The sequence below is a fragment of the Mirounga leonina genome, unplaced genomic scaffold (genome assembly GCF_011800145.1).
Source record: "Mirounga leonina isolate KUSES-001 unplaced genomic scaffold, KU_Mleo_1.0 Mir_176, whole genome shotgun sequence".
In the NCBI taxonomy this organism is placed as follows: Eukaryota; Metazoa; Chordata; class Mammalia; order Carnivora; family Phocidae; genus Mirounga; species Mirounga leonina.
In genome coordinates this window covers 32,331,552-32,357,090 of record NW_023270454.1, presented here as the reverse complement: position 1 = coordinate 32,357,090, position 25,539 = coordinate 32,331,552, and the positions used below count along the sequence as shown (strand labels likewise).

The window sequence follows — 25,539 nt, the reverse complement described above, 5'->3', positions numbered from 1 at the left end:
TAGATTTCAAGGTAGGATTGGTTAAGTTCCTCTTAGTTTCTGGAATGGGTTCTTTTTAATCTCAGACAAGAGACCAAATCCAGACTTTTTTTTTCCCATTAGTAGATGAAACTGAGCACTCAGCTAGTCTTCAGTCCCTCTGAGTGTTGCTTCCCGCCTACCTCTCCTTGGCCTTCCATCCCCATAATGGTTTTCTGGGTAGAATATATGGGGGTAAAAATAGGAAGAGGCATGCCTCTGCCCTTTTGATTAGAATTCCTTATACAGGAATACCATACTTGGATCCAAATTTTGGACCCTTTTATGCTAAGTGTTGAGCGGGGTTCCAGTCTTTAGATAAAATGGATTAAAGAAATTAATAACTTTCTCCTTTCAGCTCTAACCTTAATTTCAAAAGTCTATGCCTTTTACTGAAATAAGATTCTCCTTTTCAGCTCTAAAATTGCCATAGGGGTGACTTTTGACCTTATTCCCCCAAAGCAAAACATCTTTTTTCTTTAATTCACTGCAGGGTGTCTGCATAATGGCTGATGGGAGGGCATGATCAGTCTCACCTTGCATTTTGAAATGACCAGCTGGCCTGAAAATGATCTCCAAAACAGCTCAGGCTCTGAAATTTCTGTTGTTAAACACAGTACCTAGGCAGCACCAGGAATGATCAACTCATTGGCCCATCTAGCCATGCCCAGAGTGGGAGCCTAAGAAAATATGAACATTTATTAAAGCCAATGCACAGATATGATTCCCATGAAAATAGTGCAAGAGAACTATCAGAAGGAAATGGTAGATGCTATAGTTTTTAGGCCTTTAAAAAGTTTTAAAGATTTTTAGATGTAGGGACGCCTGCGTGGCTCAGTAGTTTAAGCAGCCGACTCTTGATCTCAGCTCAGGTCTTAATCTCAGGGTCATGAGTGCAAGCCCCATGCTGGGCTCTATGCTGGGCATGGAGCCTACTCAAAAAAAAAAAAAGAAAGATTTTTAGATATATTTTCTTTTAAGATAATCCTTTCATGTTTCTTAGAAGTCATTATGAGTTGCTTTAATCTAAATTTATTTTCCATAAGATTGAAACTAGTGAAGACGTCTATTTTCAGGCAGAACAATCAAGTCTGTTTCTTTTACCTCTTCAGGATGGCCAAGGAAAGGAACGGGATGGCTCCCTGTAGTTTCATTCCACAAGTTAGTTGTCCACTGATGCTTCCATGAATAAAGCTGGAAGGAAGATCTCACTTTGGGAGTAGAGCAAAGAGGACCTGGAAGGAGAAAAAACGGGAATGAAGAAGCCCCAAGAATTCCTATGCCTGGACTCCGTTCTTTGGGACATTTTTGCCTGATGTAAAGAAACATTGTCCCACCCAACCAACTTTACTGATGTGCTACTCCCCAGCCTTAACTGGAATTCCATATAGAAGCAGCCAAGAAGGCACTGACCATCCATTACATCCTATGGCTCTGCATCTGGATTCAAGTCCAAGGTCTGTCTTCTTACAGCATCCGTTTCTCCTTTTTAAGAATTCTTTACTTTTGCAGGAAAACTAAAGATATTACCTGAGTCTTAGAAAAGCAGGCAAGTGAGTATATTTAGGGGCTGTGACATTCGAATTTTCCTAAAAGTGCTATTATTTAGCAATTGGAAATGTGTTAACTCCAGCTTTCTTCCACGGATTTTGTGGGGGTGGTTTTGACCATTTTTAGATGTACAGTTCGGTGGCATTAAGGACACTTTATGGTTATTTTAAAAGTTTTCCACTGCTCTCCAAGCAGAGGCTCCTACTTTTTGTATAAGCCGCATCTTACGGATAGGATAGTACTTAGAAACCCTTCATTTCTCAACTTCACTTTAACAAAATTATGAGTAGTTTATCATGCCTTTTAAAAATAGAGATTCTAAAATGGAGTGGCTCAAAGAGTATGTCTTTTTCTTACTGGTCTATTGCTCTTCTGACCTTTTATCCAACTAAAGATAGCACTCGGGTTGATCTTAAACTTGTTCTCCCTCAAGCTAAGTAATTTCAATTTGTCTATTAATAGGTATCATTGCCCACACTTTAGTCATGGTGGTTCTCATAGTGTTTCTTCTCTGAACCCTATCCAAGGTTATTTATATCACTTAAGTTTTGAAATCTAGAAGTAATATCTATAAACTCAACTTAAAATAAAACCAAACAAAACTCACTGAGGGTTTACCAGAATAGGTTTCTGGATTGGGGTCACTAGTGCGAGAAGGAGTTACTGTTCTAAAAGGGCTGTTGAGTTTCACCCTTTCTCTTCCTGTTATTGCTCATTCTCAGCCCCTCTGTCCCTCTGCCACCTCAGATCCAGTCTTACCTGAAAACTCCATCCTGACTGAAAAAAACCCTTCTTTCCTTAATTCCTCACGGTTGAAAGAGTATGGCAGTAAGGGTACAAAAAATGGGAGTGTTAAACTACATTTTCCAGAGTGACAGGATTGAAACTATCCTGAGCTGTTTTCACGTCTCATGTCAGGTGATCGATTTGCTTTTTTGTTCAGAAAATGTTGGCCTTGTTGAACACTGCATCTGAAACTAATGATGTACTATATGTTGGTTAATTGAATTCAAATTAAAAAAAAAAAAACAACACGAAAGTATTGGCCAGACTATGACTGACATCTTAATGGAGGAAAAGTCACCCAAGCAAGAGCAAGGTTGGTGTTAAGATCATCTTGGTGTTTACTGGTGCTTATGCCCCTTCCCAGCATAGTGCCATGAATGTGGGTCTTTAGGGGAGAGTTGTTGGCTGAATAAATGAATGAAGGCTAGGTAGGTTTGAGAGAAGGTGACATTCTAGCCCCTGGTAAGCCAAGTAACCCAGAAGTGGAAGCAGGGGCAGGTAGGGTAAGTCAGAGGGAAAGTAACGTTTGATCTAAGGTGAGGATGTGGGCCAAGTGAAGAAAATGAAAGCCTGAGTGAGTTTGAATCTGACCATGTCATCCAGGCTGTGACAACCCCAAGTGTTTTACAAATGGCTTGGAAAGAAGGTATGTCATCATAATCCTGGAGAGAAATCAATGAAGTAATTAATTAATTAAAAGGAAGGTGAGAGAAAGCAAGCAAGCTAGCTCTTTTCCCTGTTCTCACCTGCATTTTTGCATGCTTGTCACCCCTCATGGGCATGATCCTGATTGTTCAGTGTCTTCCTAATACACTATACATGGGTATAGCCATACCCAGAAGAAGGCCGTGTCCTTAAAAGTACACTTTGTCCTAAAATTACTCCTTTTTAAAATGCACTTTATGTAAAGTTTCCAGTTTCTCAGAGTTGGCAGACCTTCAGATTATCCTGTCATATGCATATTGAAGCCATGGTCACCAAGTACTTAGGAGGCAATACATGCTTCAAGTTACTTGGTTAACATGCTGTACTCCAAGTCCAAGTGGCCGATAGGCTTCCTCCCCCAAGGGAACATTTGCGTTTCAAAAGAGGGTCTCATTAACTAAGTGAAACTAACTGATGGAATGATTTCGTACCTTTCTGTGCCAATTCTGGGCAACCTCCTTCTCTCCCCATCATCAGGCTGGAAATAGAGGAACTGGCAACTTGGTCTCCTAGTTATGTTCCTGTTGTCAGCCACGGGAAGCCGAGGCATCTTCTGTGGGGGGAAAAGTCATAATAAAACCATGTTTAGAAAGTTGACTAGAGAAGTGATGTTTATTGTAGATTTGTATGAGGGCTCCAGGAGGTGATCTCTGCTGTGGCTGTTCCTGGTGCTCATAGCCATTTACACCAAGTTAAGTGGAGAAACAAAGGTAGACTCTAAGCTCAGTACTCCTGAGGAGGGCCACCTGGTTCGGAAACATGTACCGAGTACATAAGATGCATCAGGTACTAGGGACATAAAGACCGGTAAGATTGAGAAAAGGGTGCTCAAGTCTACTTGAGGGAAACATCGACCAGGGGGTGACCAACTCTACCTGGGGGAATATAGATGAGAAGTTCAGTGACTCTACCTGAGGGAGCTGGAAGAAGGCTTCATCAAGGAAGAGAAACAGCCTCACAGCATTTATCATCCTGTGTGATTATAAAATCTACCATTTATCCATCTGGCTTCACCACTCTGCTACTCCTTGAGGGCAGGGCTGGCCTGTTACAAATATAAGGGTAGTTTCACGCACTACTTGGCATAGCAGGATCATTGCTATAATTACTTTTGAAAGAATAAATTGATCAATGTAGAAGAAATGGAGAAATGCAAAAGATAGAAAAGGGTTGGGTATTACATGTGGAGAGAGAAGAGCAGAGCAAAAACGTGGGATTGGGAAATTCAGTGGGATTTTCAGGAAACACCAACCGTTCATTTCTGGAGCTTGGGGTGATTTGGGGAGAGGAATTGAAGAAGGAATGCCAGAAGTGCAGCCAAGAATCAGAGTGTGGAGGGCCTTGTAGGATTTGGACTTTATTCTGTAGGCAATAGGAACCCATTCAACATTTTCCAGCAGGGAAATAATTAGATCAAATCTGTTGTTTTAGAGGAATCACCGGCAAGCAACATCAGGATGAACTGGTGGAAAGGGAAGTTAGATGTAGCAACCATCAGCCCTCCTGTCAGTGGGGAGGGTAGCGACAGCCATTGAAGAGAACATTCCAAGTAGCACTGTTAACTGTGGAGAGAGATGAAAGAGGTGAATTCCAACATCAAACTTCTAGTTTGGTGTGAGCATTGTGCAAGAAACCAAGACAGGTAATATCAGACAAGAAGCAGGTAGGAGGAAAGAGAGATTACTAACCCCACTTGGAATATTTGGAGTCTAAGGAGCCAACACATTTCCAGGGAGAGTTACTGTGTATGCAGTCAGTAATATGAAACCTGGAAGAGAAGCGGGGGCTAGAGATGGAGTTTGGGGTGTGGTCACTGGAGCCATTTGATGGGATGAGAAACCCAGAGCGATGCACGGAGAGAGAAGAGAAACAATGAAGCCCAGGGGGAATTGAGATATTCTTCCCCCCTTTTTAAAGTTCAGTGCCTTTCTCCCTGTTATAAACATATCTGAAAACCAACAACAGGCCCAAGTCAATGGAAATGACACTGGATTTTTTTTTTTTTTTTTTTTTTTTAAAAGCTCTCTAATTTCTGGCACTGGAAGAGGTGAGCTGGCCTTTTTAGAGGCAGGACTACTTCCCTGGGAGTTGACTGCTGTGTAGTTTTAGGTAATGCAAGCACTTTCGTGGAGTCAGCTCATTCAGGAGTTGACCGACAGCCCTTGAGATGTCTGCACACGAAAGCCGGGTGTAGGAGCCAGCCCAGCACGGAGGGGAAAGCTTGAGTCAGAGTGGCTGAACAATGGAGCTTTCAAAATGCCTCTTATTGTTAACTGGCTTGAGATGTCTGCAGGTTCTGTGATGGTGGGCTGTCTAAGCAACTTCTGGTAGTGACCAAAGGAGGCGACCACAGGCAACACAGGCCTGGAACATGACAGTGATAAAATCTGTGGTAATTCAGGCCACGTAGCTATTTTTGCCCGAGTTCTTGGTGAAGGAGATGAGTAAGAGAATTAGAAGTTGGAGATTATATAGAGAACAGATGGGGGGTGCCAGAGGCAGGGGGTGGGGAGTGGGTGAGATGGGTGAAGGGGCTGGAAAGGTACAAACTTGCAGTTATAAGAGGACTTAGTCGTGGAGATATAATGTACCACGTGGTGAGTATAGTTAACATGCTGCATTATATATTTGAAAGTTGCTGAGAAAGTAGATCTTTTTTTTTTTAAAGATTTATTTATTTATTTGAGAGAGCGAGAATGAGAGAGAGAGAGAGTACATGAGGGGGGGGAGGGTTAGAGGGAGAAGCAGGCTCCCCGCTGAGCAGGGAGCCCGATGCGGGACTCAATCCAGGGACTCCAAGATCATGACCCGAGCCAAAGGCAGTCGCTCAACCAACTGAGCCACCCAGGTGCCCGAGAAAGTAGATCTTAAGAGTTCTCATCATGAGAAAAAAAAATCTATGACTAAGTGTGATGATGGATATTAACTACACTTACTGTGGTGATCATTTCACAATATCTACCCAAGTCATTATGTCATCCACCTGAAACTAAAATGTCATATGTCGATGATATCTCAATAAAACTGGAAGTAAAGGGGCACCTGGCTGGCTCAGTGGGTAGAGCATGTGGCTCTTGATCTCAGGGTCATGGGTTCGACCCCCCCGTTGGCTGTAGTGATCACTTAAGGAAATTTTTTAAAAACTGGCAAAAAAGAAGCTGAAGAATGTAAGAACTTAAGGAAAAATAGTGACTGGGGGATTAAACTCAACAGTGATCCCGTGAATAATATCATTTGATTAAAATAAGTCATGACGGGGCACCTGGGTGGCTCAGTGGGTTAAGCGTCTGCCTTCGGCTCAGGTCATGATCCCGGGGTCCTGGGATCGAGCCCCGCATCGGGCTCCCTGCTCAGCGGGGAGCCTGCTTCTTCCTCCCACTCTGCCTGCCGTCCCCACTGCTTGTGCTCTCTCTCTCAACTAACTAACTAACTAAATAAATAAATAAAGTCATTACAGATAGCACATTAAAGACGATATAGCAGAAGTACTTGGCTAGGAATATGGTCAGGTTAGGTTTTCTGGAGAATGTGGAACTGGAACTGGCCCGTTAGTGACAGGCAGGATTCAAATGGGCAGAAGCGGGGCCGGGGGGGTGGTGGGTTATCACAGGCAGGAAGAATGTGGGAACACAAAAGAACAAGCTTGTGTGTACACTGGAATGGTAATTGGGAGACACGGTGGCTCTTTTGACTTTTTCTTTTTCGTTTTTTTGGCTAGGTATATAGTAAGGAGTAGCAGCAAGAACAGGGAGCCAGAAGACCAAAGGATGGAGATTTTCAGTGATTTCAAGTGAACTAGAAGGGATATATGTAGAAAGTACTGCAAGAAAAGACAGCAGGGTGGTCTGCCTCTCTATGAGGGATAAATAGCAGGTTTTCAGGAGACTATCCTAGCAAGGGCCTTCCAGGTGTTTCCTAGTAATTACCTAAAAAGGTTTACTGACTGCCATGATTGTATTCTACTACTAAGCAATAATATTAACAATATCTGTTAGTATTTCAGTGCCTCTGTTTGCCTGTCACCATTCGAAACTAATAAATGAATTATCTCATTTAATCTTCCCTACAACACAATGATAATAAGCATTATTATTATCCCCGTTTTATGGATGAAGACACTGAGGCACAAAGAGGTTAAAATCTTACCCGAAGTCATGCAGAGTGGAAGAACCAGGATGAAACCCAGACTTCAGAGTCCTACTGCCTCTGAGAGTACCTGAGGGGTGTTCAGTAATGTCTTTAGACTCTGAATAAATCCCCTTAGTGTGAAGCTGGTATGACAGCTGTGAAAAGGTCAGCAGGACAGCTATGCCTGTCGTCACTTTCCCCTTCTCTGGGTCCGCGTTTTCTGAGAAATGTAACCTCTGGGAGTGGGACTAACATTTCCTCCATTGGAAATAAATGAGAGAAAAAGACCCTCCTCTTTTCGTTACCCTTGTCCCCTCTCAACATTATGATAATATAGTTTTTACTGCCTGGAGATATGAATCTACAGAATTCACTAAGAACTCCAGTGCTTTCCCTTGAATCCCAAGCAATTCTGCTCCTTGTGTCTTTCTCACCACCTTGCATCTGGGGCACACATTACATGTGGTGTTAGAGTTGTTCATTTTTTTCCCGTATCTGTCACCCGTACGTCCCGGGCAGCCTTCCTGATGACTGGTTTACTTTGCATATTTGTTTATTCAGTTTTTCCTGTTTGGAGTGAGGTATTTCTGGGAAAAAGCTATTGGATGACCTATTTTTCTGTTCATTTCAGAATTGCTGAGTGTCTACAAATGTACCACATGATATATGATGAGCTCTGTCCTCCTTACTGTCTTCTTACCCCAAGGGAGTCCTGAAAACTCTTTTTAGACAGTAATCCAGCAATACACACTGCCTTTACCCAAACAATCTCACTTTCATGGGAAACCATAGTCTTGTGGAGATGAGGATTTCACACCATGTATCTCCTTTATACTGGCCTGAAGGTCAATATCCACCTTACCTTGACGTCGAGGGGTGATGAGGCTGACTCAAATGTGCCAATATATTTACATGTGGTTGATGGCCTCTCTTCCTTTTCTTTTAATTGAGGTATAATTGACATTTAACATTATCTTACTTTCAGGTGTACAACATAATGATTCAATACTTGCATACATTATGGAATGATCACCATGGTAAGCCTAATTACCATCCATTACCATACACAGTTACAAATTTTTTTTTCCTTGTGATGAAGATTTTTAAGATTTATTCTCTTAGCAACTTTCAAAGATGCAATACAGTATTATTAACCATAGTCTTCTTGCTGTATACTACATCCCCGTGGCTTACTAATTTTATGACTGGAAGTTTATATTTCTTGACCCCCTTCACCCATTTTGTGCTCTCCCCCAGCCCCTGGCAACCAATAGTCTGTTCAATCTATGAGCTGGGTTTTGTTTTCTTTTGTTTTTTAGAATCCAGGTATAAGGGAGATCATACATCTTTCCTTGTCTGACTTATTTCACTTAGCATAATGCCCTTGAGGTCCATCCATGTTGTCACAAATGGCAAGATTTCATTCTTTTTTATGGCTGAATATAACTCCTGTGTGTGTGTGTGTGTGTGCATATCACATCTTCTTTATCCATTCATCCATCAGTGAACGCTTAGGGGGCACCTGGGTGGCTCGGTCAGTTAAGCATCTGCCTTAAGCTCGGGTCATGATCTCAGGGTCCTGGGATCCAGCCCCACATCTGGCTCCCTGCTCAGCAGGAAGCCTGCTTCTCCCTCTCCCTCTGCCCCTCCCCCCTGCTCTCTCTCTCAAAAATAAATAAATAAAATCTTTAAAAAAATAAAATAAAATCTCTTTAAAAAGATGAACACTTAGGTTGTTTCTGTATCTTGGCTATTGTAAATAGTGCTGCTATGAACATGGGGGTGCAGATATCTTTTTGAATTAGTGTTTTCATTTTCTTTTCTTTTTTTTTTAATGTTTTATTTATTTATTCATGAGAGTCAGAGAGAGAGAGAGAGAGGCAGAGGGAGAAGCAGGCTCCCCACCCAGCAGGGAGTCTGATGTGGGACTCGATCCCAGGACCCTGGGATCATGACCTGAGCCGAAGGCAGACACTCAACCATCTGAGTCACCCAGGCGCCCCGGTGTTTTCATTTTCTTGAGATAAATACCCAGAAGTGGAGTTACTGGATCAATTGGTAATTCTACTTTTAATTTTTTGAGGAACCTCCATACTGTTTTCCATAGTGGCTGCACCAGTTTGCATTCCCACCAACAGTGCACAAGGGTTCCTTTCTCTCTGTGTTCTTGCTGACACTTGTTTTATTTCTTGTCTTTTTGATAATAGCCATGCTGACAGGTGTGAGGTGTTATCTCATTGTGGTTTTTGATTTGCATTGCCCTGATGTGAGTACTCTTGCTCCTAGCTGAGATAATAGGTCCTGGGTCTGATCTTTCACAAAGTGAGGACGGGTTCTAAATCTTGCCCAGTGTCATACCCAGATAACTGTGGTGTATTCCTGCACTTTAGAAGAGGATGCTGTTAATAGTGGAAGGTAAACAGACTATTACCTGACCAGGTAGAGCGGCGGTATTGGATACCGGTAGGAGTGGGGGCTCTTTCTGGGTTCAAATTTCAGCCCTCCACTCACTAACCATCTGATTTAACTAACTAAATCTCAGTTTCTCTATCTGCAAATGGTAGCTAGTACTAGTAGCATTTACCTTGTAGCACCATTGCTATGTTTAAATAAAATCAAATGCTTAGCACAGTGCCTGGCAAATAATAAGAGCTCAGTAAATATTTTTTTTTAAAAAAAGGAAAAATATAGATTTGTGGGTAAGCTGGCTATTTCATTTTATTGCCATCTTGGTGATGACAACTCTACTTTTCTGGTTGCTCAGGCCAAAAAGTTTGGAGTCATTCTTGGCTCCTTTTTTCCTCTTTATATTCCATATCCAATCTCTGTTGGGAAATCTTATTAACTCTACTTTTAAAACCTATCTGGAATCTGACTACTTCTCAGCCCACACTTGCCAATGCCCAGTCCAAGTTACCATCATTTATAGACCAGATTATTACCACATTAGCCTCCAAAGTGGTTTGTTTCATCCTTACCCTCAGACAGTCTATTCTCAACACAGCCACAAAGGAATCCCCCCGAAATGTATGTCAGATCAGGTCAGTGTGCTTAAAACCCTTCACGACTCTCCGTCTTTCTGGAAGGACAAGTATACTTCGCAGCATTGACGGTGGCCTGTGAGGCCCTGGCTAATCTGCCCGACACACCCACTCTGCTCTTCGCTCTCGGATCTCTTGCATACTCTCCCTCTCCAGCCACGCTGGTCTCTTGCACGCATACTCCTGCCACAGGGTCTCGGCTGTTCTCTGCCTGGAATGCTGTGCTCCTTGATGGCTGCAAGGTTGACTCCTGCTCAAATCGTTGTCTATTTAATGAAGCCCACCTTGAGCTCCCTACTTAAAATCATGTCTCGCATTCCCACTATCCCAGCCCCTCCTCGAGTCAAGCAGGAGAAATTTCCCGAGCCCTGCTACCACTGGTTCTTAACTACTCTCATCTTACAGTCAATTAGAGGAGACCTCCTTCCTTCCAGAGAGTTCCAACATTCTGGCTTTGGACTCAGGTCAATGAATCCAAGTGCTTATAGTCAGTGGCTTTTACAGCAAAATGCTGACCATGATATCTGTTGTACTGGAATAAGTAGAAATAAACATAGGAGAACATTTTTCAAGAGGGACTTTTTTTTTTTAAAGGTTTTATTTATTTATTTGAGAGAGAGAGAATGAGAGACAGAGAGCATGAGAGGGAGGAGGGTCAGAGGGAGAAGCAGACTCCCCGCCGAGCAGGGAGCCCGATGCGGGACTTGATCCCGGGACTCCAGGATCATGACCTGAGCCTAAGGCAGTCGCTTAACCAACTGACCCACCCAGGCACCCTCAAGAGGGACTTTTAATATGTAGACATCCGTCCTGATATTTTGAGGAGGATCCACTTTTATTGTTACAGAATTCAAATCTAGTTTTATTCCCATTGTTCATAGTTTGGCTTTTCAGGAAATGAAAACACTTATTATACTTAAATAGATTTGAATCATTCTTTCTTATTATAATCTTACGCATTGTCTCTCCCAAGGAGACATAATTTCATCTTTTAAAAAGTATAAAAGGTTAAATTTCCTTTATTTTGATAATGTACACTCCTACTTCAAACATTATTGTTTTCATTCCCTCAAGGTTTTAAAGTAGCAAGATCAAACATATAAACTTGGAAATGTGCAGGAAAATCTTTTATCTCAGAGAAGGAAGGACCAATAAGAGAATGACTCTCTGCATTTGAGACGTAGGGACACCTTCAGCAGGTACCACCAGCCCAGTGCCTCTACTGTGTTGTTGAAGACCCACAGACCCGGGGAGGGGAAGGGGCTTGCCTGAGCTCACTCTGCTGGTTGACCATAAACCGATCCTGGAGGCCAGGCCTCTTGAAGCCTAGCGGAGTTAAGTCTTCATTATCCCATACTAACTCGAAAATGATTTGGACTAATTATGCAGCCCGCCAGATTTTTTTTCGTTGTTGTTAGCACTCGCTCATCCATGTGGGGCACACCAGGCCAGGCCGCCATCACGCCAGCACCCTTCCGTACGTGATGAGATCGGATTCGAACATAGGCAGAATCCTCTTCTATAAAGTTTGAGTACTTGCTCTGGCAATTTCACCCTCCGGCATGAACACACTTGTCACAAAGTATTAATTGGCTGTTCCTACGTGTGCATCTGTGGTTATTTCTTAGGATCTAATGAGGAAGGGCTGGGTCGAAGCAGAGTGGGATGGGCTAATGTTCATGAGTGAAGAGACAATAGAGACCTGGTCAGGTGAAATTATTGGAATGGCAGTTATCACCATGGTAACCAAGTTGGGGCTCTTCAGACACTTTGGGGCTAAGGACTTCTGAGGAGATCAACCAACTTTCCTGCTTCTCCCCAGGATGTTCCCAAAGCCAGATTGCTGGTGACACTTACTCTCTCTTCTCCCGGCTGCTACTCTGCAGTCCTCAACAGTCGCAAAAATAAAGACAAGTTTTTAGCCATGTTTGTTCATGACACTTATTGTGAATTGTTCTCTGCGCTTATTTCGAATAAGGAATAAATCAGTAGGAACTCAGGTCGCCAATACGGGATAGCACAGAACTGAAGCTATATTTATTCCTGACATGGCCCCGTGCGCTGGGAGCCCATTTCTGGAGTAATTGCAGAGATTTGCAATTGTTTATATAGCATTTGAAATCCTAGCCTTCTACTCCCATGAGACCATCATAGTCAGACTGTTTATGTCTCTCATCAGTTGAACGAGGTCACTTTATTATCTTAAATGTGAGCTCCCCTCCATCTTGCCCTATTTCCCGTTAACCAACCTTTACCAAGAGATTAGAAGTGACATCGAGGAGACTGGGGATCCTCAAGATAAAGTCTGTTGTCACTAAGGTACAGAGATTTTGTAGGCTGTTCTCCGTTTTCAGAAAAACACCCAAACATATTCTAAGAATCAAAAATGTTTAGCAAACTTTGTTTACACCGAATTAAAGGAGAAAGCATGGCGTATTCCTATTTCACGATTCCCTGTCCCAGGGGCTTAGATATTTGGAATGCAGACTGTGCCCTGTTGGCAGGGATTTGGAATCAATTTACAGTGTGTGAGATGATAACACATGTTCTGGATCAGTGGCAGGGGAATGTTTGGAGCTGTAATTCTGTCTCCCTATTAGCAGGAAGCCTTGCTAAACTCACAGCTGGAGAAATGCCTAAAAAGAATTAGGCTCTTTGTGTGCATGTGTGTGTGTATGTGTGTGTTTATAAAGGCAACACAAAACCCAGCCCCAGGGATAAATGCTAAATTAAGGCCATCAAAAACGAAACGGTACTTTCATCACACGGATAAACTGCTATCTAGTCCAGATGACTACCTTTCTCAGCCAGAAGTGTATAAAGTGTATACCTTTATACATCTGGGCTTAATGATACAGGAGATGTTTAACAACAGTGGAGAAAGAAAACCACCCTGGACCCAGTAGTCACAAGAAGAAAATCAAATGGAAAGTGTTCATTTTAATAAGGCATGAAGGGAGATATACAGTATTCAACGGGCAGGAGTTGAAACCTGATCTCCCTGAGGCTTGAGGTAGAAGCTGACTCTTGGCCCGGGTGAACCAAACATTATGGAGACATGTAAGTGCGTGTAAGTGCAAGCATTCAGCTAGCAGAATTCAGCAGGCTTCATGAAGCCAAATGCTAAGATTAGGCAAGAAAGATCAAATGGTGTTCTTTGAAAAGATGTAGGTAATTTGCTCATAGAGATCAGCAGAAAGAACAATTTATGTAATGTAACCCTACTTTCATAGTTTTCTTAAAGTCGATAGTGTTCTGTACCTTTTTATTGCCCCACTACGTTTACCCTACTTACATAGGCACATCGCTTCTCTTGCAATTATCCTGAATGAATGAATGAATGAATGAATGAATGAATGAATGAATGAGTGGTCATTTGATTTAAAATATTAAGGCCACAAAAATCTGTGAGCCAGTCATGGCCGATTTGGTGTTTTTAGACTATTTCACTAATTCACAACAGGATCCATTTAATTAGGGCTGGCTTATACATTACTAAAAATCTGAAAAAAGCCAACATAGTTAAATGGCCAAGATAAAAATCATAGCTTCAAATAGAAAAAAAGATTATGATTTTACCAACTCTTCTTCAAAATTAGAACTCTAAGAATTTATAAAATCATCTATTGATTTAGAGTTATAGTTAAAGAACACACTGGCTCATTTTGCAATACTTTTTGTTTTTCTGTTTTGCTTTGTTTGTTTTTTAGAGTGAAGCCCTGGTCTCCAAGGCTTTATAGTATTTATAAAGCATTTCTCAGTAGTATTTCAAAGCACTTCTATACACATTATTTCACCGAATCCTCTCGACCAGTTACCTTTTTGTTCTAAGATAACATCTGGGCTTCTTCAGAGGTGATCTGAAGTATTTGGTCTTAATACTTGAGCAACATTTTCCTGGAGTCTTGTCTTCATTACATCAACTTCCTCTGACAACCTGAAAGACTGTCTTAGCCATTTCCTGCCCAGAACCCTGTTCCTTTTGAGCCACTGGACTGTGTACCAGCTTCCTGCTTTAGGGATGTCTTTAGTTACCTGCTCACTCAAAGAGAGAGGAAAATCCAGTCGCTGATTCCCCTTCCCTTTTCCCCAGCACCAACTGCCCCAAAGATCTGCGCTATGCTCTTCCAGTAAGTGTCCTGTTAAACCATGTACAAGTTTTCTACTCAAAATTGAAAATTTAAAATCATTCAATAGAAAAAGGCATAAACTAATTATTTATGACCATGGCTTCCCATGGGCTCTTGGTCTGTGTTTAAATTGACACAGCCCATCCTTGATCCTGGCACTTCTATCCCTTCCAAGTGGAGCTGGGTCTACCTGACACTTTCATGAGCCCCGCATTCTGCCCAAGTGCAATACGATCCTCTACCCCATCCCAATCTCATTGCCTAGAAATCCCTTCTTTTCCAACCTTAGGTTTGTGTGCTTTTTTCTCTTTACAGTATTTAAAAAGCCTATCTATAGATATAACTATCATAGTTATTATCTTTGCCATTTCCATGTTTGTGGATTTGGACTGTATCCAGTTTGGAGCTGTTAAATAACATTGCCGTAAATATCTCGCAAAATATCTTTTATTTAAAATTATTTTCTCAAAATAAATTTCAAGAACATTAGTGTGTCAAAGGCTATGGTCATTTGTATGGCCATAGTCTGTATTCAGCTTGTCTTTAGGAAAAAGTACCAACTCATCCGATCCCTAGCACTGTAATGGTTGGCCTTTGAATCTTTCCCAAACTGGGTTTTATAAGGATTTGGGTTTTTTTGTTGTTATTGTTGTTAATTTAATCATTATAAAATGGTACTGCAGAGTTATCTTAATTTGCACTTCTAAGTGAGGCTGATCTACCAATATAAAATTTCAGGACTGAGATAACTTTTAATATACAGCAAAAACAATTTCCAAGGGGAGTGGAATTGGTCAGTCCTTCAAATCTATTGGGTGTTTGAGGTGTTTGGGTGGCTTAGTCGGTTAAGCATCTGCCTTCAGCTCAGGTCATGATCCCGGGGTCCTGGGATGGAACCTCGTGTCAGGCTCCTTGTTCAGCAGGGAGTCTGCTTCTCCCTCTCCCTTTGCCTCTCCCCCCACTCATGCTCCCTCTCTCTCTCTCTCACTCAAATAATAAAATCCTTAAAAAAAAATCTAGGGGCGCCTGGGTGGCTCAGTCGTTAAGTGTCTGCCTTCGGCTCAGGTCGTGGTCCCAGGGTCTTGGGATCTAGCCCTGCATCGGGCTCCCTGCTCGGCGGGAGGCCTGCTTCTCCCTCTCCCGTTCCCCCTGCTTGTGTTCCCTCTCTCACTGTGTCTCTCTCTGTCAAATACATAAATAAAATCTTAAAAAAAAAAAAATCTATTGGGTATTTGCCTGCATGTTGGCAGGGGCGAAACTCTTGATTGCTCTTTAGCCAAATAGTTATAGTCTAGATACTTCTTTCCTCACACACAGATGATTGCCAAAGTCTCTTAACCAATTTAGTAACCTCCAGCTCTCCAAGTTATTTACCCACAACTTCCAGTTTTATGTGCTGCTTACAGAGGACATAGGGGAGGGGGACGAGGGCACATAGCCAGCTAGGACTGGAACTTCCGTCTCCCGAGTCCCGGACACTGCCCTTTCTCCTACATCTTGCACCTCTCGCTCCTTTCTGGGCCTCCAGATATCTCCAAGAGCTGCTGGCTGAAGTCGCAGGCTCTCTGTACAGCTTTCTGGCGGTGGTGGGGCAGCTACTGCTTGAGGTTCACACCCCCGCTGTTTGTGATTCTGCCCCTTTGCCTCCTGCTGGCCCCAGTGCTCGGGCTTGCTAGCTGCACTTCAGTTTGGGATGTTCCTGCTGTTACCTCCAAGCTATTGTTGGCGGCTGACTTGCCTCAGGTTGTGTTCCATGCCTTCTGTTTGCCCCCGCCTGCTTCCCCTTCCCGAGCCATAGGACCTGCTGCCCTGTGTGGCTGCCATGACCGGCCAGGGTCCTGGGAGGCTTGTGAGTCGCTTGGAACTGACTCCCTCCGCTGGTGGAGGCCCTCCCTGATCAGGGGCCTGCAGCTTCTTTCCCAAGGGAGGTGTTTAGGGGGCCTCCATTCAGCACGATGCAGTCAGATGTCATGTTTTGTGCTCTGTATGAGTATATTTTTCAATGATCCAGCAGGCGTTCCTCTCAAGTCCTTTAGGGTATACTTTGTTCTCTTCTTCAAACACACCCACCCCCACACACACACGCGCACACACACACACGCACGCACACTGAATGTAGTCTGTGACGCAGCAAAACGCCATGGTTACTAGCCCCCAGGTGCACACTCTGGAACCAGACAGCCTGGGTTTGAATTCTGGCTCCACCACCCAGCTCTGTGACCTTGGGAAGTTACTTAATCTCTGCCTAGGTCAGTGTTTGCACCTATTATTATTGTTTCTTGAAAAGGGAGGGAGAGCATACAAGAGTAAACAGATCAGAACTTACCCCAGATGTTCCTTTTTCAATTGGTGGTCAGCTTTACTTTGCAGTTGGGGGGAAAGTAAGGAAGCACTATATTGGCTCCGGAGCCTGGAATTTAACTACGTGTTTAAAAGGAAGAACTCAAATGGGGGCATTTTCACAATATGAGGGCTTTAATTTCACATCGGCCTGGCATTCAAGGTAACGTGGTAGAAGCCTTCTAGGGGCCATCACTGGCCCTGAAATACTACTGTTGAGGTTCTATCTAGTTATGGAAATTGGTAGATGGGATTAGTCTGGGGAGCTTATCTCTTGAGTGGCCATACCAACTCTTGGGTTTTACCTTCTTCGGGCTCTCCTTTTGGTTCTCTTAATCCAGGAAATAGGAGCAGGAACAAAACAACATTGTGTAGCATTTACTGGGTGCCAGGCACTCTTCTACAGACTCATCTCTCTGCCACAGCGTGTGAGGTAGATGATTATCATCTCCAGTTTACAAATGAGAAACTAAGGCACAGAGAGGTTAAGTAACTTGCCCAAGACCCCATAGATAGGACCCTAGATTCTACCAATGCTACGCTTTGCTACGTGGCCCTAGACTGGCAATCCAGGTGTGCACCTAAGGAAAGAGTAGATCTCCTCTTACTACTTCTCCATAACATCTGGCTCCCTGCTGCTGACCTGGCAGCTTTTTATTTGAACTGTAAGTGCCAAACGTAACATGACTGCAGTCTGAAAGCATGCAAGGTCAGGAAGCTGTGAAGTTGCTTTACTACTGAATGGGTTTTGAAGTAGTAAGAAATGATGACCAAAAAAGTTCCAGCTTCTTGCTTCCAAGCTATCAGGTCTGGACAGAAAATCATATAATGATAGACAGGGAAAGGACCTTAAAGATCATATTGTTTTATGGCTTCATTTTATGGGTAAGAAAACAGGTGCAGGGAGGTGAAGTGCTTTGTTCAAGGTCATGGAGCATATTTTCTAAAATTGCAGTTAGATTGTTTAGGTGGGTGAGTCGGATAAGTATTGTTGAAATACTACTGTTGAGGTTCTATCTAGTTATGGAAATTGGTAGATGGGATTAGTCTGGGGAGCTTCTATAGCCAACATGGGCTCATATAACTGAATTCATCTACCAAGGTTACCTCACCTAAATAGACCCATTTCCTCTACTGGGAATGCCGTTGTTTCTGGAACTATGACACATTCAAAGACTAGAAATTGGTTATTCAGCATTGACATCTTCCTAACAATTTGTTAGATTTTTGGTGCCATGCAGGCCTTTATTTTCAGTGTTTCCAATTTCAGTGTATTCTACGTACATTTCTAATGATCACCAATAGTACAAAAGGGATCATAACTACCCCTCCAATCACCTGAAGGTATAAAGGTGGTATTGCCCTAGGGGCCAAGAGCATGGATTCCAGAGACAGACTTCCTGGGCTTAAATTTTAGCTCTGCACCTTACTGGTTTGTGACCTTGGGCCATTATACCTTAACCTATCTGTGCCTCCTAGGGTTGTTGGAAGGGTTAAATGACTTAATATATGCAAAGCACTTAGGATAGGGCTTGGCACATCATAAGCACTATATAAGGGCTATCTATTATTACTTCTAGAAAAGGAAGTTGAGTTACAAGGAATCACTTTGGACCATGAAATGGAGCTGAGAAAGTACTTACTATTTCTCCTTCCCAGACCAAGGCTATGCCTGGTTTTATAGCTTAAGTGGGAACATAAAAAATATTTTTCCAAAATCATCCATCAAGAAATTGACTCAATTTACAGAACTGTGATTCCTGCCAACCTTCTGAAATCTACTTCTACATCTTTTTTAAAACAAGGAAGAAAAAAAGCCAGCAAAGAAGAGAAAAATAAATCCTACTCATTGGTCTGCATTTTGACTTCCCAAGTAGATCTTAGTAAGTATAAACAAATAAGTTAATGCAGCTGTTATTTTAGAAGTTTATACACATAACTTTCCCAAATAGAGTAGAAGCAAGTATGTATAAAAGTCAGATGGATAAGAACTGTATCTCCAAAAGTGTGGAGACTCAAAAGAAAAATGACCGGTTTTACTGGATTTCATATTGATCTTAATTTATCACCTGGAGGGTGTATAGGTGGAGTATGTTTTGTAGCTATATGTAGCAATAGTAATTTATTCTTAAGGACTATAGTTGCGCCTTTGTAGATTGTTCTAACCTTCCTACAAGCATCCTAAAATAAGAAGTAGAATTAAAACAAGAAAAAAATGGAAGTTTCCAAGTGAGTTCTTGCTTCTTCACTTTTAGAGACAGTATGGTACAATGGAATTAGAGTCCAATTTTAAGTCTGGATTGACAATTTACTCTTCTCAATCTCAGTGTCTAACATGTAAAATGGTGACAAGATTAATCCTGTTGTGTTTTCACATAAGACATGCGAGTAAAATCGGGGTCTGGTGATTGCTAGTTCTCCCTTCTTCTTAGACATAAGCAATAATATTTTGATTAGAAAATGGTCCCCCCTCTGGGAGGACACAGCACAAGCATGTCGTTTGGCCATTGGTCAGTGCCTTTGTGGCATCAGAAGGCGGCTCTTCTTACTCCAGGCATCTTGGAGCCAGAGCCCGGCTTGGTGAATCAGAGAGCTGAGGTCAGGCCCTACTCCTTAGGCTCTTCATACACAGCTGTGCTCAGCAGCCCTATGTAAATGATGAGAAGGAGCCAGATGTGCGACAGTCAGACAAAGTGCTTCCCATGTGGAGGAAACAGCAAGTGTGAAGGCCCTGAGAAGGGGGTCAAGCCTGGTGGGCTTAGGGAACACAAAGGTCCCTGGGCTGAAGAACAGTTACCAAAAGGAAGACTGGTAGATGATGAGGTCAGAAAGGTGAGGAGGAGCCAGATCTCACTTCCCTGCAGGACAGGGATCGGAGTTGGGATTTTATTCTAATTTTATAGGAAACCACTGGAGGGTTTGTACATAATCTGAATTCTGTTTTGTGTATGTGTGTGTGTGTGAGAGAGAGAGAGAGAGAGGGAGAGTGTTCCTCTATTTGCTAAAGGGAATGCTGCTCAGTGAATTCTGCTTTAAAAAGATAATTTTGGCTGTTGTACAACCAGATATAAGGGGCAAGAGCAGAAGCAGAAAGACCAGTAGAAGGCAACTGTTGGAGTCTATGTGAGGGATGAGGCACTCTTACATCAGGGGGGTGGTTGAGAAAGGCTAAGTATGGGGAATATTCTGGAGGTGAACCCCACAGGACTTGTTGTTAGATTAAAAGGGTATAAAGGAAAGAAGTATTAAAGATGACCCCTTGGCTTTTGGCTTGAGCAACTGGGTAGGTGGTAACTGTAGTGGACTAGAAGTTAGGAAGACGGGGGATGTGCAGGTCTGGTTAGGTAGAAGCAAGAGTTTGGGACATGTTAGGTTTGAGACGCTTATTAGACCTTCAGGTGGAGATGGAAATAGGCAGTTGGAAATATGAGTGTGGACTTTGGGTTAAGGCTAAAATTATAACTTGGGACTCATTAGCTGATAGATATGATTTAAAGACTTGGGACTGGATGAGTTTATCCAGAAAGAGAAAGTATAAAGAGCATCAGGACCAAGCCGTAGAGTACTCTTATTTTTAGAGGTTGAGCATAGAAGGAAGGGGCTGCCAAGCCGCCTGAGGAGGGATAGATGGGCATTCAGAGCTGTATGTCACACAAGTCACAAGGGCCATTCCCAATGACCTAACATGACGTACCTGGTGATGACACTGTCCTTTGGAGAACGAGCCGGTTTGCTAAGTGATAAGCATCATTTCTCTGGAGGCATCAAATTTTTTTTTTTTAACTTTTGTTGCTTTTATTTATTTTGCTGATTTAACTGATATAAAATAATGCATCGTATTTTAATGCACATAAAATAAACCACCTGCTGTTTTGCTATTTTTCCCTTGTTATATGAGCATTCTGTTAGTATCTTTGCAACTGGTTATTGTTAATGATGATGGCTTGCTTTCATTTTGGTTTTGGCTGACTTTTCCTTTTTTTCACTTGGGATTGTTTTTAGCTATAAGTAACAGAAAACTTGACTACAGTAAGAAGGGGTTACTTCTGCTTACCCAAACAAGTTATCTAAAAGCAGATGATCTAACAATTCTGTAATTGCAGCAAGGCTCCAGACTGCTGCCTTTCCAATCCATTATCCTCAATGTGTAGCTTTCTTCCTCAGGCTTACCTGATGGTGGCAAACCTCTGGGCATCACATCTATATACAAGCAGGAAGAAGGACACAGAGTAAAAGACCTGTCCTAGCTGAGCTTATTCCTTTTCATCATGAAGACAAGAGCTTTCTCTGAAGCCATGCCTGTAGAGGTCTGCTTATATCTCACTGACCAGAAATAAGCCAAACAGCCATGCCAAATTACAAGGGAGACGGGGAAGATGACAACTTTTTGGTTTTTGTTACATTTTGTTTTGCTTACTTTTTTGTTTTTCACTCATGTATCATTCATTTAATCATATTTAAGCCTTTAGTGTGATCACATTCAAGGCATCCTGTATAAATCACATTCTAAGCTACCTTTAAAAATTTTGTCTTTAGGGTGCCTGGGTGGCTCAGTCGTTAAGCGTCTGCCTTCGGCTCAGGTCATGATCCCAGGGTCCTGGGATTGAGCCCCACGTCGGGCTCCCTGCTCTGCAGGAAGCCTGCTTCTCCCTCTCTCACTCCCCCTGCTTGTGTTCCTGCTCTCGCTGCGTCTCTCTCTGTCAAATAAATAAAATCTTTATTTTGTCTTTAATTTCTTAAAAATGTATTATTTATTTATTCATTCATTCATTCATTTGGGCGGGGAGAGAGAGTATGAGCAGGGGGAGGGGCAGAGGAACAAGCAGACTCCCCACTGAGCAGGGAACCTGATGTGGGGCTTGATCCCAGGACCCCGGGATCATGACCCGAGCCAAAGGCAGACACTTAACCAATTGAGCCACCCAAGTGCCCCCAAAATTTATTTTTTAATTAAAAACTTTTAATATTTTAAACTTTAATTTATGCACAAAGTTTATATTTTTCATTGTACAGCCTTACGAGTTTGGAAAACAAATCAGAGAGAAAAATGACTATTTTTTATGAAGATTTTATTTATTTGACAGAGAGAGACACAGCGAGAGAGGGAACACAATCACGGAGAGCAAGAGAGGGAGAAGCAGGCCTCCCGCCGAGCAGGGAGCCAGATGTGGGGCTCCATCCCAGGACCCTGGGATCATGACCTGAGCCGAAGGCAGACGCTTAACGACTGAGCCGCCCAGGCGTCCTGAAAGATGACTATTTTTAACTGTGAATACTGATGCTTCATGTTTCATAATGGAAAAGGACCATTGCTTAACACAACAGAGTCATTTGAGAAAGGCAAGAACCCTTATTAATGCACCTAATCAAGGCTTCCTGAGATGAGATGAAATGGAATAAAGTTAGCAAACGATGGGTCCCCTTAGGTCAAGGGGACAATTTGCCTCTTAAGAGTACCTGATCGTAACCACTAGGTTTCTGCCTTCCTCAAGAACCATCCCTTCTGAGCATTTCCTTCTAGGGAAGGTGAGGCTAGGATCCCAGCCTCATCCCAGGATCCCAGCAAGGATGGTGGTGGTTGTTTGATGAAACACTTGGTTTTGTTGTCATGATTGGGGTGAAGCCCAAAATGGATGGATAGCAAATAGCTGTTACATGCACATTTTCATTAAGCATTCCCATTTCCAGCATGTCTGAGTGATCAGATCAGGTAATTCAAGTAATTGAGTATCGGTATCAAATTTACCATATTAAGGAAAGGTCTGGCGTGTCCCTACAATGTGAATGCACTATAATATCATTACTAGCATTTATTGAGCACCTGTACTAGACGCTTACCATATAGTATCTCATTCGATCTTCACAACCACCACGTGACCTGGTGTGTTGAATCTTCTCTGGACTAGAGACAGATGGACTTGACACTTCACTGTCCATTTTATGTAGAATGTGTTGAGATGTAACTCACATTTATAGACTTGCTTCGTTTTCATCTATACTCATTAAGAATAAAAAGCAGGGTGAAGTAAGTCAAAAGCATGGTCAACATCTTATATATTTTAAAATAAGTGTAGTTTAGTCAATCTTAGGTGTGTGTGTTTTAAGTTTGTTTTTTTTTTAAAGATTTTTATTTGAGAGAGAGAGAGCGCATGCACAGAAGGAGGAACAGAGGGAGAGAATCTTTAAGTAGACTCTACACTGAGCGCTGAGTCCAATGTGGGGCTTGACTGAGCCACCCGGGTGTCCGTTTTTTCTTTTTTTAAAATATTTTTATTTATTTATTTTGGGAGAGAGAGAAGTTTATTTATTTAATTTTATAGTAATCTCTACACCCAGTGTGGGCTCCAACTCAGAACCCCAAGATCGAGTCGTCTGCTCTTCCAACTGAACCAGCCAGACACCCCTAGATGTGTGTTTTTTTAAAAAATTTAACTTATGTGGATCTAAGTTAAAATTGATTAACTCTAGTAAGGTATCTCCTTAGTGCCTCTTCCATGCTTTAGTTTTGTGTATATAATTTGCATATTGTTAATTCATGTTTACAATAATTTTTTTTTCAATTAACATTATCTCTTATGTACTTCTCCACAACTTTGCCACTACAACTTGCATATTTCTCAGCCTGTCTGGGCTTCAGTTTCTCCTTCTATAAAATTAGGCAGTTGGGCTATTATTTAATAGCCAAAATTTTTCCAGCCCTAATATTCTGTGACAATTGCATATTTATTACCTAAAGGCAAATAATGGAATAAATGACAAAGGAGTCTTCTTTGGAGAACAAGTTTACTTCAAAACATGGATGCTACTTAATGGGCCATAACTTTCCTGTTGTTCATGAGTCAGCATGAAAACTACCTCCAGGGGAGGCTAAGTAGGTCAGATTTATCTAAGAAGACAGCTGTGTAATCCCGTATCCCTCTCCAACCCCATGGTACTGCAGATACATGCTGCTGGCTTTTTGAACAACAGTCAAATAACATTACCCACTTTGGAAAGTCCACAAGACCACGACCTGAAAATCAAGCTGGCCCTTAAAAAATTTCAGGAGGAGAACAAAATAGAGCTCTTTTTACATATGGTCCCCAGCAATTTTCCTCTTATCTTTTAAGGCACTTTCATGGATTCTGTGATACCAGCTAGTGTGGGCAAGACTTTTAGTAAAAAAAGGTAAAATAGTTTAAAAATAAGAAAAAAAATTAGTAAAAAAGTTTCATACGGTGACTTTTTATTAAGCCTGTTTCATAAAACCTGTTAGGTCATCAAAGTTTGCTTGTTTTCCTTTCTAAGTCGTAAGAGGACTTAAAAATACATATTGTAAATAAATAGGCCAATGAGAGAACTTTCATTTAAGAACAAACTTTGAAGGTGCAGTTACTGTCTACCCGGGCTATGCAAATATTTTTTTTGTCAGAAGAGGATCCCTTAACACAGTGGGAGAACCTTCAGAGCTCAAGGGGCAAATACAAACCTAGAGAAGTGAAACGAAGAAAAAAAGGGACACATTAGAATGGGACTGAAGATCCTTGCCATGGAAAGGAAGATGCCGGCAGGGAACACAGGGAAAAGGCAGGGAACAGAGTGAATACTGGAGGTGTTGAAGTTGGATAATGCAAAGTGACTTTTTCCTTGGGAGAGTGAGGATCCATGATTGATTTAGTCCTTCTTTGGCATCTGTCCTGCTATTTGACCACTGCTTTCAGTGGTCTAGACTGTAAGGCACCAGAAACAAATAAGAGGATCAATGTAAGCAGACAGGTGTGCCCCAGTTACTTCCCGGCTTTCTTCTACACTGCCCATATTCTCTGAATTTCATACAAACTGCTCTGGAAGCAGCAAACTAGTTAAAAAAATCTTATGCCTGACAATACTTCCAGGCTTTGCAAAGCGATTCCTGAATAAACCTTTGTGATATCGCTGGCAAAGGCATGATCTTAAACTTAAAAGAGATCTCAGGCATTAGACGTACTTTTTGGTTATAGGCATCAAATAGTGGGGCTAGAAAATCCATTCTCAAGTATCATGTACATTATCCACTTAATGTTAGAAACAGGCAACTGACCACGTCCTCGACCTCAACCATGTTTCAGAAGAGGCTGGCTGAACTTTGCAATATGAATCCTCCGGGGAGTATCTGCAGGGTCTTTGAAGCTATAAATGCCCTAGGAAGAGGCTTCCCCACCTGTCACAACCTGGACCGTCTCCACGGAAGCTGCCGGGCACGCCACCGCCACGCCTCGCTGAGGTCAGCCTCTCGGGGCTCGGGAGAGCTCTTTTTATTCTAAATTACAGACTTTGCAGCCACCGGATATCCTCGCTGCACAACTGGCCGTAGCCATGTGGCTGCACTAGCGTTTCCTGACAACCACTGCATTATTTCCACTAATATCCTGTCTGAGGCCTCTGGCCGGGCGACTCCACGCTCCCCCCGCCTCCGGCGCCGCCCTCTCGCTCGTGGGTAACAACCCGACTGTGCCCGCGTGCCCAAAGAAAGAGGAAACCATCTGAAAGTTCCTCAGCTCGCACTTGGCGACAGTGGCCGGGGCGTCCCTCCCGACAGCTCTTCAGCGACCCCGTCACTGCCGCAGACAGTGCCCGGGGACGGCCGATTTGGGCAGGACGCGGCGGGCGCTGAGGGGCGGGCCCGCAGCCGTGGGGTCCGCGCCCGGGCGGGGCGTCCTGGGCCGCCGCGTTCGCATTGTCCACGTTCCCCCGCGCCCCGCCGCGTTCCGTCCCTCCCTATCTGTGGCGCACACGCGCGCCGAGCGAGCGGCGCGCCCGGGGCCCGAGCGGCAGCAGCTGCGGGGGCGGCGGCAGGGGCGGGGCGGGGGCGGCGCGGGGCG

General features: G+C 42.8%; 2 protein-coding genes across 3 annotated transcripts in view; both read left to right on the top strand.

Moving 5' to 3' along the window:
• Positions 1–21,285, top strand: part of MND1 (meiotic nuclear divisions 1) — a 114,965-nt gene extending 93,680 nt beyond the window's left edge. Inside the window, exons 8-9 of one of the 2 annotated variants that reach the window (XR_004682427.1) lie at positions 1,131–1,475; positions 20,864–21,285. Coding sequence is in view for 1 of the 2 variants with exons in the window: in XM_035022874.1 (XP_034878765.1) it covers positions 1,131–1,195 (65 nt within the window). In the remaining variant the exon portion in view is untranslated. Of the gene's footprint in view, positions 1–1,130; positions 2,563–20,863 lie in introns of those variants that run through there. The other variant, XM_035022874.1, reaches the window with a different exon arrangement.
• The window catches only part of TMEM131L (transmembrane 131 like), a 166,672-nt gene continuing 161,517 nt past the window's right edge, over positions 20,385–25,539 (top strand). Inside the window, exon 1 of the mRNA XM_035023255.1 lies at positions 20,385–20,427. Within this exon, the coding sequence (XP_034879146.1) occupies positions 20,385–20,427 (43 nt within the window). The remainder of the gene's footprint in view (positions 20,428–25,539) is intronic.